The 17,654-nt window shown below is 37.4% G+C and overlaps 3 protein-coding genes and 1 pseudogene across 6 annotated transcripts; 1 reads left to right on the forward strand and 3 right to left on the reverse strand.

Annotated features, from left to right (window-relative positions):
- Positions 1-1,113: 1,113 nt before the first annotated feature.
- LOC125222331 (Mitochondrial ATP synthase D chain-related protein) lies at positions 1,114-5,863 on the reverse strand. Of its 4 annotated transcripts, none has more exons than XM_089065232.1 (14): positions 5,735-5,863; positions 4,847-5,089; positions 4,685-4,729; positions 4,528-4,590; positions 4,180-4,242; positions 3,988-4,050; positions 3,791-3,853; positions 3,531-3,593; positions 3,283-3,345; positions 3,094-3,156; positions 2,493-2,552; positions 2,028-2,138; positions 1,789-1,881; positions 1,114-1,709 (listed from the first exon to the last, which is right to left on the reverse strand). In XM_089065232.1, exons 2-14 carry the CDS (start codon positions 5,069-5,071, stop codon positions 1,278-1,280), a joined length of 1,407 nt encoding a protein of 468 aa, XP_088921358.1. In that variant the 5' UTR covers positions 5,072-5,089; positions 5,735-5,863; the 3' UTR covers positions 1,114-1,277. The 4 variants fall into 4 exon arrangements, with proteins under 4 accessions (XP_088921358.1, XP_088921361.1, XP_088921364.1 ...); XM_089065235.1 differs by having other exon boundaries at positions 4,847-5,086; positions 5,735-5,848; XM_089065238.1 differs by lacking the exon at positions 5,735-5,863 and adding an exon at positions 5,386-5,693.
- A 1,843-nt stretch (positions 5,864-7,706) lies between these two features.
- LOC148933411 (uncharacterized) lies at positions 7,707-8,204 on the reverse strand. The gene has a single exon (XM_089059988.1). It carries the CDS (start codon positions 8,202-8,204, stop codon positions 7,707-7,709), a length of 498 nt encoding a protein of 165 aa, XP_088916114.1.
- A 1,421-nt stretch (positions 8,205-9,625) lies between these two features.
- On the reverse strand, positions 9,626-12,354 carry LOC148933412 (uncharacterized; annotated as a pseudogene).
- A 2,746-nt stretch (positions 12,355-15,100) lies between these two features.
- LOC125222332 (thioredoxin H9-like) lies at positions 15,101-16,980 on the forward strand. The gene is made up of 5 exons (XM_048124863.2): positions 15,101-15,250; positions 15,338-15,368; positions 15,442-15,564; positions 16,439-16,561; positions 16,646-16,980. Exons 2-5 carry the CDS (start codon positions 15,348-15,350, stop codon positions 16,799-16,801), a joined length of 423 nt encoding a protein of 140 aa, XP_047980820.1. The 5' UTR covers positions 15,101-15,250; positions 15,338-15,347; the 3' UTR covers positions 16,802-16,980.
- The last annotated feature ends 674 nt before the right edge of the window (positions 16,981-17,654 follow it).

Genomic DNA, 17,654 nt, shown 5'->3' on the forward strand with positions numbered 1-17,654 from the left:
AATTGTGATCCAACATTCTAATCAACATGAGTGTCCGTATTACTTTATTTCTAAACTTATTTTAATTTTATTTAATTAATAATTAAAAATTAATGCGAATAAAATAAAATGGGTGATCACACCTGTAAGATACTGATACTAGTTAATGATAATAGCAATCTAATGAACATTTGTGAGAAGTAATAGTTGCATCCTATTTTGACACTAATTATCAACAGATATATAAAAACACATGGAATATTGAGATTGGTATAGTTGAGCATGAACCCCACAAATTGGCGTTAACATACTCCGTTGTCGTGAAGAGGCCCGACCGATCTCTATACAAACACAACCGTGGATATCAATTCGGTCGAAACCTCACGAATTGGCCCGAATAGCTCGATAATGTGATAGAGTTATGATTAGAAGTTTATGAATCCGATTGACCTTAAACCGAATCGTCACAACTCAATAAGGTTGAACCAAAATTAACTCGAGCCCTATGGGATTGACTCAAAATAAGTTAATTCTCGTTATTTAGTTCTCAATTTTCGTTAGTAATTTTTTTCAAATTTTTATTAAGTGAAAATCTATTTTGATTCATTATTTATTTTACTTTTATATTTATATGTAAATTTAAAAATAATACTTTCTCCGTCGATAAAAAATAATCTCATATTTTTATTTGTTCACCCACTAAAATTAGTCTCGTGCTACAAATGGAAAGTTAATTCCAATTTATTACATACTTCATACGTCTCACCATAAGCTACTCATATTCCTTTTTGGGATATATCATTTTTTAGCAAAATCAAACACAATTTTTTATTTTATTTTATTTTATTTTATTTTATTCTATTCTATTCTTTCTCCTACTTTATTTTATTCTTTTTCTTCACCTTTCTACTGCCCTATTCTTTTTCTACTTAAACCTCTCTAATATTTTACCCACTTTTATCTTTTTTCTCTCTCTCTAATATCTGATGATCATCCCCACCTGAGTTCATGGTAGTGTTAGTTATTATCTGATCATTTTACACCAATAAACTGGAAAGATTCTTGATTTGCTTAGAACACAGTAACCATCATTGACATTTTCTCAATTCAATTTCTATATTAAATATTCGTATGTAACAAGTCAGTAACAGTAGTTTTATCAATCGTTAATCAATCTACATTGTTAATCTACATAACAGAAAACTGTATAAATATAACTAGCTCTTTCTAGAAAACTTCTATGGCTGTATCTCTCTCTATCTATTCCAAAAATCTCTGTTTCAGTCTGCCTAGTCTGATCAGCCAGTGTTGGCATTCACTAAATCAGCTCCACTAACATACCTAGCTACAAATGATATCAAACGGAACGGAGCGCCAACCAACGGTGAATCAGTGAGCGAGACATCCACATTGTCATCATTTTGAGCAGCATCCATATTACTTTCCTTCACTGCTTCATTCTCATCCAATGGAATTTGCACGATTTCGTCTTCCTCTATTATTTCTGAAGAATTTGCAACACCAGGTTTCACGTTCACAAGCTCGTCATCCCTCTCATCTTTGACTATGACATCTTCCAAAGACTGGATGCCGCCTGAGACAGTGATTGTCTCACTAGCACCAGATACTTCAGCAGATTGAGCACTTACAGCACCGGGAACTGAGCCAACATTGGGAAATTGTTCAGTTCTTACACGTCTCTGTTCAAGCTCAGCATGCAATTCACTAACCTGAACAACAGCCACAGACGTAAATTATCCTACCACGGCTGAAACCATAGCCATAATTTCAGATAGATAGGTAACTCACCTTTTCAACAAGCTCTGCATTTTCTGCAACCAATTTCTCAACCAGTGCACTAGCAGCTTCTGCCTCGTAGTTTGCATGACCATTTTCTAGAGTCTGAATCAGAAAATAAAGTTCACCAATAAACACAGTATTTACAGAACCGAAGTGAGAAAATGACTTCCTTCTTGAAAATTGAGATACTAAGGTAGGAAACAGATAATGAGTAGCAAGATTAGAGAAAACATCTTGCTAGTTGCTACCTGTTTGTCCATCTCAAGGTTATTAATCTGTAACTGTAGACTTGAAACGAATTCTTTCAACTGTTGTGTTTCGCTAAAGAGAGTGTCCCTGGATAGCTCCAGCTCCTCCACCTGCAATACTCTGATTTTAATTTCTATTATCAGAATAAATTGGACTTTTATGAGTAATTAGTGCCATGTTCGTTAAGTAGCAACATTATAGTCTTTAGCAGGAATTCCACAAAATAAATTTATCAAATACTATGAGGTATACTAAACATGAAAATGTTAGTCTTTTCACACAGATCATTACATGCATTAGAGTGTTCCAGTAAGAAGTCGTCTTTTCTCTTCCAAACTACTCTGCCACCTTAGGTAAAGCATAAGTGAACGAAATTCAATAAATGCCTACTGATTTTGAAAACTATTCAAAAAAAGCAGTAGATCAGCGGAGAATAATATGAGAAAACATTCTCCAGTTGGTACCTGAGCTCTTAATTTGGTGTTATCAGCGGTCAGGCTGGAAATAGATTCCCTTGCTGAGTTCTGTCACATTGCAATAACCACAATGAAAATTAATGCCTTTGAAACTTATCGCCATGGAAGGAAGGAAGAACGATACAATGGACAAGTCAATGAAGCAACAGTACTTGACATCTAGAATTTATCGAGTCAAACTTATATTGCAATTTAAGGGGTTGAATAATGGACGCCAGACATTTTTGATATAAAAGTGATTGTTTGGGGTTTAAGTAAAGTAATTCTTAAAGTTCTGGACAATTTTTTATAAATTATAGTATTTACACAAGAAAAAGTTGATAAATGCCATCTCATGTCTAGTGCTTTTAGAGAGATAGGGTTTCTGTACAGCAAATGTGGACACTGATTGATGTATCACTAAAACAACCACAGTCAGAATCTTTCAGCTTCACGGCTACCAAACTAATTTAAAACTGTAAGGTTAGGCTAGTTTCATCCTTGCTTATATTTACAGGTGTCGAGGAGCATTTCTTTGCAAAGTAATATTCAGAACGCAACAGCTAAAACACATTGCAAGTATAACAGTCGAGATAAAAACAGTGTGAACCTCTTTCAGCATCCAGGAATCTCTCTCTCTTTCCATCTCTTTTACTGTTTCTTCTAGGCTCACCTGTTGTGGTGAAGCTGTAAGTTGGTATACTGAAACAACTCTACTAATTTCAGACAAAGAGCTAATATCTCAAGTGTGGCTGGAAAACTATCATTAATTTCTATGTCAACCAAGACTAAGTTTTACCACTTTTAAATTTAATAATGAAGCCTCGTCCACCAACTGATTCATCTTTGGCCCAAAACCAGCCTGCATGGAAGAAGTTTTAAATCAGCATATAGAATTTAAGAAGTGAAATTTATTTGCAAAGAAGTGATTGTGGCAATTAGAAAGTAAAATATTGAACAATAAAATTGCTACTAATAATTCACTATGCATAGTCCCAATCGTTAAGAAATCAGCATAGTACAAGATTTTAATGAGGATCACCTCACCTCTGTCTGGGCCCAGGAATCCTTTTCAGACTTCAGTTCTAGAATTTCCTTCTCCAGACCAACCTAAAATTTAAAAATTACGGGAAATCATCAAGATGTATCAAACTCCTTGCAGAAACCCCAAAATAAACCAGATGAAAATGTCAAGTCTCAACTCTGTAACTCCATGAAAAAGTGAAAAATCAATAACATTAATTGAACATGTACTTGAGGCTTCACAAACCTTTCACTCTTAGAAAAATCTAACAAGGTAGAATTACCTCTTTCTGCAGTTGAGAATTCATTTCCTTTTGTAGTTGTTGAATTTTCTCTTCACAGATACCCTGTAACAAGCACAAAATTTATATCAATGGCTATCAATTATCATAGAATTATAAAAATCACACATTAAAACAGAGTAAGTACAAGAAATTCAACGAATTTACCAAAATCCCTAAATTTTATAATATGAAATTACCTCTTTCTGGATCAATGCATTGTTTTCCTTTTCCAACTCTGCTAGTCTCTCCTTTAACCTAGCCTGTAAAAGAGAATACGATCAAAATACTACTACCCTATTGAGTTTCTTGTCTAAATAAAAAGGTTTGAAACTGAACGCGTCCACAGTAAAAATAATTAAGAAAGCTAATTTATGTGAAAATTCCACTACCTCATTTTGCACCAATGCGTTCTTTTCGTCATCTAACAGCTTGATTTTTTCACTTTGACTAGCCTGGCAAAGAAAAATAGTCATTAACTCAAGAAAAGAATAAGGGATTGGATACCACTGAAAGAGATAATAACAACTCTAAACAATTCCATTCACAAGTAACCCAAATGCAAATACTACTTTTTGTGAATATCCATCTTGTTCCTTCATCAACTGGACATTTTTACATGAGATAATACAAAAGACAAGCATATGTACATATACCAAATTAAGTGATCACTGATTAGATACAGAGAAAAATGAAACTTCAAAAGTACTAAAACATCAAAACATCTAAGTTCGGACCACCTCTTTCTGTACTTGAGCGTCCTTTTCAGACTGAAGTTTGTTAACTTTTCCTTCAAGAATGCCCTGTATGATAGCAGTTCTTCAATAAAAATGTTGAATACAAGAAATCACATACGAAAGTGACTCACAGCAATAGAAAGCAAAATCATGTCCTTACCTCTCTATCCAGACAATTCTGTTTCTCCACTTCGGCCAGGTTTATCTGTAAACAAAGTTGGTTTGAGAGAAGATAGATGAAAAACTTAATAAAATCACATTTTCAGCAACTCGATATAATGGATACCCATGACATCACATGTGGAGATCCAAACAAACTTACAACTTCAGTGCCATTGGCAAGACCTCCATCCCCATCCGCAGTTATGTGCCCTATATCATCATTTGGCGCATCTGCAATCTCTGATACTTTAACATCAGACTTCTCTCCTATCTGGCTATCAGAAGTTGATTCCTTATCATCAAGTTTGTCGGTTTCAGTTGGTTCGTTTGTTTGCTTATTCTTCTTCTTTTTGTTCTTCTTCCTCCTCTTCTTGTCATCCTCCATTAGTGGATAAGTCTGCTACTGAATTTTTAAAAAGGGTCAACGATCCGAACCGAATTCATACATGCTCAAACAGTTATTAGGAAACAATAGTGTTCAAGAACAAACTAATAAAGCCAACATCAAAACCATTCAAGATTTTCTCCTCTCGAATGTAGACATAAAATGTCAAAAAATTTAAGTGAACAAAAACAGAAATGTGATACGAAATTGCACTTCAATGGCCACGCAGAGCACTAAAATGAGCTAAGAACGTGTTTCAATAACCTAATTGAACGAGAATCAGATCCAAAAATCCAAATAAAAGCTAAACCTACCAGTTTATTCAAGATTTGTATGGCTGTAGGAGGAAACAATAGCGTTCATCATCAAAACTATTCAAGATTAATGTTGACAAAACTTGTACAAATTAAGATCCGAAATTTAGTTAAGATTTATCTGAAATGTAAATCAAAATGAGCATACAGAAGCATTCAGTTTTGGCAGAGAATCGGTTATAACGTGTTTCTACAGCCTAATTGAACAATAATCAGATCCGATGAAGAAACATTAGGCTAAATCGATGTAATACATGTACTGATCTTTGTAAACAAGCATGATGTAAATCGGAGGAGGAAGAAGAAGAAGAAGAAGAAGAAGAAGAAGAAGAAGAGGAGAAAAACACACCAAATGAAGAAGCTATGAAAGTGAGGTCTCTGAAATCTGAATAATTCCGAGTTAGATTTTGTATGGAGTGATATTGAGATTTTGCTTCAAAATGGGCGCAGTGTTAATAAATTAGAGATATTATTTCCCACATCAAAAAATATACACTTGATTGTAATTAAAGAAGAAAACTGTTTCCTTCTTTTTTTTGCCTTGGTTTTTTCAAATTGGCCTTTATTTTTCCTTCTCCAAGAGAATCTATTAAATTAAATGGATAGTTATTGAGAAATAACTACTATATTTAATTTTTTTATAAAATTTAATTTTCAATAGAGGTATTATACCCTTTTCAAATTTAAAAATGTTTTTCTATCTCTTTTTTATACAAAAAGTAAAAAATTACTCCTACTTATTTTGTTTGCCTTTTTAAATTTACCTTATTCCCTTAAAGTTTGAGAAACATATACTTTCAATTTACCTTTCCTCTTGAAGATGTTCTTACAAAACAAAAATTGAGAATAAAATAGCAATCTAGACATTGATAAATCGAGAGGGTTTTCGGTACAATAACATTATTTATGCAATCTTCCATCATCTCCATTTTATTATGGAACTGAGAGTATATTATGAAGTTTTAATTAGGATTCGTTTGGTAATTGTAATTTAACTGCAAATAGAAATGCAACTGAAATTGTGATCGGAATTGATTCCATTCTTTCAAATCCTTCATTTGGTGAAATGGTGTAATCTATACAGAGTTGAATTTGAAAAAATTGTGGATGCACAACACACACAAATGTTGGTGCAGAATTGGGGTTGCTGGAAGAGAGAACGGCCACCGGAATTGCACCCACACGAATTGAACTACACGGAGAAGATAGGAGAGGAGAAGCTGGGGAATTTTGCATTAATTCGAATTCATGAGCTTACAAATGAAATGGAAAACAGCTTATATAGCTGCATTTACAACTAATTAAAGATCTATGTAGCAAACTGATATGGATCCACGTATTTTGTGATCCATTTCCCAAGGATTTACCCAATTTGTAGGTGATTGATCTAATATTTTTGTGAAGTAGATTTTCAATTGTATCAATAAAGGCAACCCAACAAGAAATAAGGAAACTAAGATAAACAAAGAAGGAAATAACATTGGATAGGGTGGAAATTGAGATATATAGTCATTGATGAAGCAAGCTAAGACACTTACAACATAACTAACATGCATCCATGGCTAGATCTTCAAGGGAACCACAAACCTCAAAGCATACCTCTACTTGATCCATGCTTGAACTATCAATTGATGGAAATCCCATGCTTGAACTAGCAATTGATGGATTCAAGCAACCTAAATCTAGGAATTGGATAGAAACCCTCTCCAAGAGGAAACAAAGCTCTCAAGCATCTAATTTCATCAAAATCTAAAGAAAAGAAATGACATCAAGAGGTATTTATACTATGGGTCCAAAAATAGAAAGTTGGCCCACAAAATCTAAAAAAAGCGGCATAATCGCCCGGTCGGGCGTTTTTCACATGCCAAAATGCCCGGCCCGGGCGTTTTCTCTGTCCCCGGGCGATTTTCACAAGCAAAACGCCCGGTCGGGCGTTTTTCCCGAAGCTCTCGGCCTTCTCTGCGCGACTTCCGTAAAACCACCATAACTCCCTCATTCGGACTCCGATTGGGATGTGCAAGATACCCACGCGAAGCTGTTTCCAAGACGAAGACAATGGTGGTAGTTTCATAGCTTTCGGATGTAATCTCAATAGGACGATTTCCAGTTGAATCCAACTGTAGTTGAAATCCTTGACGCACGGCTTCCATGATCGTATCACAAACTCTATGCTATGTGTTGGTATTCAGCTTCGCAACATACTTCACGCCCATGCACATGTTTATTTCATTTAACACCTCAGCATTTATTTCCTATTTTCTTACTTTCTTCTATCATGCATCAAATCTCCCCCCCCCCCCCCCCCTCAAATAACCTTGTCCTCAAGGTTTGAATTGAGGAAAACGTTCCTGGACATCGTGAAGGAATTCCCAAGTAGCATCCTCTGGAAAAGAGTTCGACCAATGGACCAAAACCTGGGTGGCTGGCTGATTACCGCGTTTAACCAAGCGGCGTTCAAGTATCTGAATCGGCTCAATGAAGGTAGAGTTACCCATGGTGGGCAATGTGCCATGCAGCTGAGACAAAGGGCCCATCTTCTTCTTCAATTGAGACACATGGAAGTCGGAGTGGATCCTAGCATTGGTCGGCAAGGAGATCTTATACGCAACCTCCCCAAACTTATCAACCACCTTAAATGGGCCAAAGTATCTCGGGCTGAGCTTATGAAATTGTCTATCACAGAGAGTGTTCTGGCGATAAGGTTGGAGCTTCAAATAAACCCAATCACCTATAGCAAAACGTCGGTCAGAGCGGTGTTTATCATGCTGCTGCTTCATGCGGCGTTGTGCACGACCGAGATGGAATTTGAGGACATCCATCACTGCTCCCTCGCTAGTAGGCTCTCATTGACATCGTGCACTGAAGAATCGCCACGAAAATAAGGAATATGCAGGGGAGGTGGGTACCCGTACAAAGCTTCAAAAGGGGTCGTCTCAATAGCCGTGTGGAAGGAGGTGTTGTACCAGAATTCAGCCAAACTGATCCACTTGCTCCAGTTGGCTGGTTGATCCCCATACATACAACGGAGATAAGTCTCTAAGCAATGATTTACCACCTTAGTTTGGCCGTCGGACTGAGGGTGATAAGCAGTCGACAAATGCAACTCCACACCCTGAAGTTTAAAGAAATCCGTCCAAAATTGGCTGATGAAGACTCTATCGCGATCACTAATGAGTATAGTAGGAAGTCCATGGAGCTTAAAGACATGATCAAGGAAGGCTTGGGCCACTGTTAAGGCCGAGTAAGGATGAGTAAGACACATAAAGTGGGCGTACTTAGTGAGGCGATCAACCACCACCAAAATAGTGGATTTCCCATGAGATAAAGGGAGGCCTTCAATAAAGTCTAAGCTGACTTGAGACCAGGCAGCTTCAGGGATGGGAAGTGGTTGGAGAAGACCAGAGGATGCACTATTGTCATATTTAAAACGTTGGCAAGCATCACACTTATGAATGTAGTTTCTGATTTGTTTCTCCATATTAGGCCAGTAAAATAGAGAAGATAACCTCTTATATGTAGCAAGAATTCCAGAATGTCCCACTGCACTTGAGTTATGGAATAGTTCAATGATTTTTAGCCTTAGAGGTTGATCATTTCCCACCACCAATCTCCCTTTCCTTTGCAACTGACCTCCCAGCCAAGAGAACTTAGATTGAACTGCAGGGTTCTGCTTAGATTGAACTGCAGGGTTCTGCTGAAGCTCAGTGATCTGAGCCTTTAGTGAAGAATCAGTATCCCAACTAGCTTGAATCAAAGGATATATATCAGTAGAAATAGTAGTGATGGCCATACAGAATAAGTCAGAAGAATGCACTCTAGAGAGTGCATCAGCAACCACATTCTCCACACCCTTCTTGTATGTGATCTCAAAATCAAAAGCCATCAATTTTGATAGTCAACTAAGTTGCCCAGGTGTTGTCAACTTCTGTTTCAGCAAATGACCCAAGGTTTTATGGTCAGTTCTCACTTCAAAAGGCTTTGAGCTTAAGTAATGACTCCAGTATGTCACTGCAAAGACAATAGCAAGCAATTCCTTGTCATACACAGATAATCCCCTATTCTTTGAGGAAAGTGTCTTGCTAATAAAAGGATGATTGTTTTGCATCAAAACAGCTCCTATTCCGTAGCTTGAGGCATCGGTTTCAATTACAAATGGAATAGAAAAGTCTGGCAGGGCAAGTACTGGTGGAGACATCATAGCCAGCTTCAAGGCTATAAAGGAATTACTAGCATCCTCATTTCAGTTGAAGGCATCCTTGCGAAGTAGATCAGTAAGAGGTCTGCAAATGATGCCATAATTCTTTATGCATTTTCTATAATATCCAGTAAGCCCAAGAAAACCCCTAAGCTTAGAAACATCCGAGGGTATAGGCCAATCTTGCATAGCTTGCACCTTCTTTGGGTCAGTAGAAACACCCTTCTCAGAAATGATATGGCCAAGATACTCAATCTGGTCTCTAGCAAATTCACATTTGCTGGCTTTAGGAAATAGAGAATGCTCCTGTAGCTTCTGGAAGACCTGCTGAAGATGACCAAGATGAACTTCTACATCCTTACTATACACCAAAATATCATCAAAGAAGACTAGAACAAACTTCTCAGAAAAGGTCTGAATACATCATTCATTAAACTCTGAAATGTTGCAGGAGCATTGGTAAGGCCAAATGGCATTACTGCAAACTCATAATGGCCATCATGAGTCCTAAAAGCAGTTTTAGGAATGTCTTGCACCTCCATTCTGATTTGGTGGTAACCAGCCCTCAAATCGATTTTAGAAAAAACAGTAGCCCCTCTCAATTCCTCCAAGAGCTCATCAATGAGAGGAATATGATATTTATCCTTAATAGTGAGTTTATTCAACCTTCTGTAATCAACACACATCCTCCATGTTCCATCTTTCTTCTTGACTAGTACCACCGGTGAGGAAAATGGACTAGAGCTTGGTTGAATAAAACCTTGTTGTAAGAGATCAGAGACCTGCTTTTCAATGATATTCTTTTGCAAGGCAGAGTGCCTATAAGGTCTTGAATTTACTGGAACAGCATCAGGGGCAAGGATGATTTTATGGTTGTGTGACCTCATAGGAGGCAGAGTAGTTGGCTCAGCAAAAACAGATTGCTACTCATCCAAGAGCATCTGGATAGCCTGAGGGATTTGCTTCTTCTCCTTGCTAGTTTTCTGGACAGTAAATAGCTCAGAATGCCCTTCATTATTCACTTGAATACAACACAGCTGAATACCTTCATTGTGAGCAAGGATTTTGTTCATTTCCGTCTCTGAAACAGCCTGTACAACCTGCTCATTGTGGCCTCCCCGCAGTAAGTGTCTCCTCCCATTCAAAGTGAAATCCATGGTTAAGTTCTTGAAGTTCCACTGGATATCACCTAATGTCTCCAACCACTGAATTCCCAACACCATATCACAACTTCCAAGGGGCAGGAGCAATACATCAGTGACAAATGTAGTTCCCCTCAGTGACCACTTCAGCCCTTTGCACATAGAATTACACACCAACCGGTTTCCATCAGCCACATCTACAAATACCGGGTTCACTCTAGTGAGTAATAGCCCCAGCTTCTTAACCACTTGCAGATCAAGGAAGTTGTGAGTACTTCCTGAGTCAATAAGTATATGGAGTGCCTTCCTTCCCATCCGGCCAGCAACTCTCATAGTTCTAAAGCCTCTTGAAGAAGAGCCATTGATAGCATGAATTGATATAAGAGGATTCTCCTCATCACATACATCCACATTGTTCAAATCAGTCTCAACTTCCACAGGATTCACACCATCATCAATCTCTAATAAGTATAATATTTTCCTACCAAAGCAGCGGTGACCACGCTCAAACTTCTCATCACAACCATAGCAAAGGCCCTTAGCCCGTTTATCAGCCATTTCTTCATCAGTCAATAAACGTCTAGATTTAAATGCAGGTACAGTAGGTGTAGGCAGCAGAGGATTAGTATTGTAAGCAGACTTAGCATCATTATGAACAAATTTCTTAGTAGGCTGAGAAAATCCCTCTCTGACCGGGGCAGACATATCTTGTAGCCTAGCTAAAGCATATGCGTGCACTAAGGTTTGAGGCATAAACATTCTCACAGCCTTTTGAACAAACGGTTTCAAGCCATTAATGAAGTGACTAATAGCATACGATTCAGATAAGGATACACGACCAAGCAGTAGTTCAAAGCGATCGTGATATTCAGCAAACGCACCTGTTTGTTTCAGTGCAAGGAGCTCAGTCATTGGATCGCCGAGCAATTGATCTCCAAATCGGCCTTCCAACGCTTGAAGGAACAGAGGTCATGGAGTAGACATAGCTCGATCTTGATACATAGACCAATTTTGGAAACACTGCAGAGCACGACCTTCAAAGTTGATTACCGCCAGCCTCACTTTCGATTCCTCCGGCGTCAGATCTACAGTGAAGAAATGGTCGCAACGCAGGATCCAACCAGCCAAATCCTCGCCGTTGAAGATAGGAAAGCCTGCCTTCGATTGCCTCGTAGCGAAGTATTGCTGTCGCGGTGGAGGACCGCCGACGAATTGCCCTGCAGGAGCTCCCCCGACGAATTGCCCAGCGGGAACACCATTAGTAGCCGAAGCAAAACGAGTCAGGATCTCGTTCTGTTGGAGTTGCAGAGCGAGAAGTTCCTCTCGAAATTCCTTCATAGAGAGATCACGCGCATCATTAGAGTGATCGCGGATCTTATCAAGCTCTTCACGCTTCCGATCGGATTCCGCCACCTTCGCAGAGAAGTCAGCCATGACGGCCGTGAGCATCTCCTCCAAGCGACGGAAGTCGCTAGAGCGAGTCTCCACCATCACAGGAGCTGGATCGGTTAGTCTGATACCACTTGGTGCAGAATTGGGGTTGCCGGAAGAGAGAACGGCCACCGGAATTGCACCCACACGAATTGAAGTACACGGAGAAGATAGGAGAGGAGAAGCTGGGGAATTTTGCATTAATTCGAATTCATGAGCTTACAAATGAAATGGAAAACAACTTATATAGCTGCATTTACAACTAATTAAAGATCTAGATGTAACAAACTCTATGCTATGTGTTGGTATTCAGCTTCGCAACATACTTCACGCGTGTGCATGTGTCCATGCACATGTTTATTTCATTTAACACTTCAGCATTTATTTCCTATTTTCTTACTTTCTTCTATCATGCATCAGACAAATCGCAGTATACATATTGCACACATGCACACATACATCATACACGCAATACATACTATATGCACTTAAATCAATTGAAGTTTTCTCTCTTTTTTTTCACATTTCCCTTATGTTAGTTCCTTATTTTTTCTTCTCATTGTTCTAATGTTATGTATTTTCTATTTTCAATTAGTATTTAATATTTTTGTTTTTTTGTGTTTTTTTTTCAGTCATATATTTTACGTCAATCTATTATTATTATTATTATTTTCTATTTTTATTGTTACGTCTTTGTTCTTTATTGTAAATAATTAATTTGATTATTTATTTCTTTCTTTGTCATCTACATAAAATTTCATTAGGTGGTGTGTGTGTATATATAGTGTGTATGTTTAAAATGTCTGTATTGTGTGTGTAGTGTGGTAGTGTGCGTTGTGTGCATTATGTGTTTGGTTGTATAGTGAAATGAGTGTGCGCTATGTGTGTGTACATGTTTGTGTGCGTAACTAGTCCACACAAATCTGTAACTCCCGACGGTCACACCAACCATGATGAGGTGACATGACTAGACTGACCATTTCTTTGAATGCCCCTCCTGCAGTGGACTACGCTTACATATACGGTAGTATTGCATTCAGTTTGCACACCTCGTTTACATAACATATTATACAAAAGCTCTTTGCATCCTTTATCGTCAAAACCTTGTTCTTGCGAGAGCTCGTTTGGACTGAGGTGTTGCTATGAACTAGACGAGATCATTTATCTTTGGGGACGATCTGCCTAAATTGATAGCATTATCAGAGCACATCTCGCCTTATGGACTGTTTTAATTTATTGTATTTTATTTTATTTTTGTAGTCCGTCCTTCTCTATTTTGGGTTGTATTACGCCCAATAATTGTTTCTATATTCAGCTTTCCAAACATGCTTTTGGTCCTAAGTTGGACATACTGAGTAAATAGTTGGATTAAGTGAGCTAATGCAGTTATATGTTTGATTTGAAGTATCTAAGTATTGAAGTTCGTTGTTGTCTTCCTGAGTTATTGTTAAGTATGAGTTTGCATGCTTCTTGAAGATTAGGTTTTGTTTTCTTACCATGTAATTAAGCTAGGTTGAATTCTACTTAGTGGAGGCTCATAATGAAAATCCCTAGTTTTCCCCTTCTAACATCAATGGAAGCATCTTGATTGATATTTTGGAAAGTGTATGCTTTCTATTTTTTTCAATCTAAGAAATTTATGTTTTGTTTTACTCCATCAAACTGATTGTAAGAATATCTTATAAGGTAGGTGAAAGTTGATGTCACAAACACAAGCAGGAGAGTAAGGTATCCATAGTGTGTAGGTACTGGAGTTGAGCTCTATAAAAGTTGCCTTAAAACTCTAAATCACATTCCTAATTCTATACATAAACTTCAACGTTAAAATGATGCTGGTTAGGAATTGTAGTTACTTTTCAGATGATCCCACATGTTTGGTTTCTAGTTTTCTTTTTGAAAAAAATCTTTATAAATTTAAAATATAGTTATAAAATACATCAAACTCCCTCTGCCGAACATGGGGTTTTTGATGAACAAAACTAATGAAATGTTTGGAGTATCTCTATTCCTTGAGAAAAGGATTTTGTCATTATCTACATAAATGATCTTTCTCCCGCGTTCAGCTATAGCAAGAACCCCCAAATATAGAGCTGCTTGTCGTTCCAATCTAGTTCCAATAATGCATTTCTCAAACCGAAAAGTGTAACTGTCTGGCGTTGCATATTAGAACTCACTAAAGCTCTGTTCGCATCATTATGTTCAATAAAGGGAACGAGGGGAGCTCCAATAGAAAAATATTGGAAGGGATTAATTACTTCGAAGATGAACCCATTCTAAGTTAATTAAGTTGTATAAGTATATATTAGTGGGACTTGGACACATGAATATGTCACGAGAGACAGTGTTGGCTGTTGTTGCTCTCATTAACTAATATTCCCTTCGTTCCAAGTTAATTGATTTATAGGAGTATTACATTTCATAACGTCCCAAATTATATGACTCATTTCATATTTTGGTAAAAGTGAGCTACTTCCCATGTTCCCACATAATAGTCTTCTCTTTCTATTTTAGTCCCTCCAATATAATTAGTCTACTTTTATTTTTTGACATTTTTTCTCTTACGTGGTAGACCTCATTCTTCACTAACAATTCTAAAATTATTTGTTCTTCTACTTGTCTCTTATTTTACTAATTTCAAATTAAAATTCAAGCCGGTCTCCAAAGTTTCCATTCCTATAAAAAAGAGAGAATATTATGTTATGTATTACTTCATCGTCTCTTCTACATTATTATCTCTCTTTTTCAGTTTATTAATTTCTTGGATTTTATTCTTTCTCGTATTTATCTCAATAATTACGTATTTCTTATTTTTAATGTCGAGAGAAAAGGAGAATTATGAGTTGTAAAGCAATACAACTGGATGTTAGAATAAAAGTTGCGTATAAAATAATTAAATGAAGTGTTTTAAGTGGTGAATTCCCAATATAATTAGCTGTTTATCGGAAGTTAAAAAAGGTTTGTTTATTGCAATTGCGTTTGGTAGGGTGCTGGGAGATAGCCCCACCCTGCCGCATTAGGTTGGCTTATCTCCATCTCAATTTCATAGGAATCTTCTGTTTCTCCACTCCGTAGGCCGTAGCCGTCGTCGTGGGCAAAGGTTTAACCATATTCCTCACTAAAACCCTCTCATCTTCTTCATTTTTTGCATTGTTTAACCTAATAATACTTCTTCCCCTTCTCTCAGATAAAGCCTTATGGGGAATTGCTTTGCTAAGGTATGCTCTTCTTAAATTAGGTTTCTATGCTTTCCTCTTTCCTTTTTTTTAATCTAAAAATGTAATCTTGCAGCGTTATAATGATGGGGATGAGTCCGATCACAATGTTGAATTCACTGGTGGAAATGTGCATCTCATCACTACCAAGGAATCTTGGGAACAAAAGCTTGATGAAGCAAACAAAGATGGAAAGCTTGTGAGTATCTGCTTCACCTCACTAAATTCCATCCATATGTGGAATTTGGCTTTAGGTTTTTTATTTGCCTTTGTACATCATTTAGCTCTCAGTTAACATCTTGTAGCTCTCAATTAACAGAAACAATCATTTAATTGCTACTACTTAATTTTAATCTCCTTAAGTAGGACTTTATTCCCTAAACAATTCCATCCTTGTTATTTTCGTTGCTCTTGCTTCCTTTTTTTGGCTTAGGTGTGATAAATTAATCTATTACAATCACGCCTCGTACGTTGTTGTTGTAGTATAAAGTATCAACGTTGTCGTCATCTTCCCTCGTAATGGTGTGTTTGAGTTACACAAAGGAGAATAAGGATGTAGTTAGTTAGTGTCTACGTTGTTGTTTGGATCATAATGATCAATGAAATAGCTTCTTTATTTGTCTTGATACAAAAGTGCAACTCATACAAACAACTCCATACTTATTATTTTACTTGCTCTTGCTTTTTTTTTTTTTTTTTTGGCTTAGGATTGATTAATTAATCTAATACAATCACGCCTCGTACATTATTGTAGTAGTATCAAGTATCAACTTCCTCGTCGTCTTCCCTAGTAATGGTGTGCTTGGGTTACAGAATGTATAAGAAGGATGCAGTTAGTTAGTGTCTACGTTGTTGTTTGGCACATAATGATCACTGAAATAGCTTCTTTATTTGTGTTGATACACAAGTGCAACTCATCCATATGGTCACTAAAAATTAGGACTATATGTAAACATAAATGGCAGAAGTGACTAGTTTTAGTATCTGTGGTTTTACTCCAACCACCATAATTGACTTAAATGTGGAAGCTCGGAGCACTTGTGGTTCCTAACATGGATTTAATCATATGACAGGTGGTAGCCAATTTCAGCGCTACATGGTGTGGCCCTTGTAGAATAATTGCACCTTTCTTCGTCGAGCTGTCTGAGAAACACCCTTCAATAATGTGTCTCACAGTCGATGTAGATGAACTAACAGTAAGTTTCTGCTCCTACATGATCAAAAATGACAGGTCATGCAATAGCTCTGATATGGTATGAGGTTTGTTGTTTGCTTCTCAGGAATTCAGCACATCATGGGATATAAAGGCAACTCCGACCTTCTTCTTCCTCAAAGACGGTCAGCAAATCGACAAACTCGTGGGTGCAAATAAACCAGAACTAGAGAAGAAATTGATTGCCATACTAGATTCACTGGCACCACCATGCCCAACATAGTTTCTTCCTGCCATTAAGCTCAAGGAATTGGTATACCTTCTCTTTTCCTTGTCATTTTCGACATATAAATTGTAAATCCAAAAGAGGTATATTTTGTTTATGTACCGCTAGAATCATGTATGTGTGAGATATTCAGGATTTGGTTATTATAACATACTCCTAAAGAGTGTATTTTGTCATCCCAACGTCCCATCAATCCCCCCGGTGTTGTTAGGGGTCCGGGGTGCGCCGAGGCGAGTATGTAAAATCCCGGGGTGCAATAAGCCAATAATAGTTCGAACACTGCACACCCCAACTTATTTAATGTACTCCCTCCGTCCTAGAAAAGTATGAACGTTTAGTTCCGTAATGTATAATTGGTAAAGGGAAAAAGATAAAGAGTATTGTAAGTAATGTTAGTGGTGAGTGAGGTCCATATCATCCGTGGTGTAATTTAATGACATAAATTGTAAATAAAATAATGTATAGGGGAAAAGTGTTGTTTAACTATTTTAAAATTAAAAAGTTCATAATTTTTAGAGGCGGATTAAAAAGAAAGTAATTCATGCACTTAAAAACATTCGAATTTTCAATTAATCCTAATAAATGCATCTTGAAGACCTAAAACTGTGCATCAATTACAGACTGAAACTTTTCAAACATATAAACATATTTAGGTTAGTTACTTCATCTTCTTTAGCAGAAAACCCTCATTCCCCCAAGCCTCGCCCCAGTGTGCACCTCTCTCGTCCCAGCCTCCCCGGGCCCAGGTGGTTGGGACAATGGCTGCCGAGCCCAGTGTGCCTGCTCTCCGGGTGCGCTTTTAACAACACTGCATCACCCCTTCTTACAAACTGGAATATTTTGTACTCTA

Source organism: Salvia hispanica, chromosome 1, assembly GCF_029641045.1.
Source record: "Salvia hispanica isolate PSC_SH4W2 chromosome 1, Shi_PSC_v1, whole genome shotgun sequence".
In the NCBI taxonomy this organism is placed as follows: Eukaryota; Viridiplantae; Streptophyta; class Magnoliopsida; order Lamiales; family Lamiaceae; genus Salvia; species Salvia hispanica.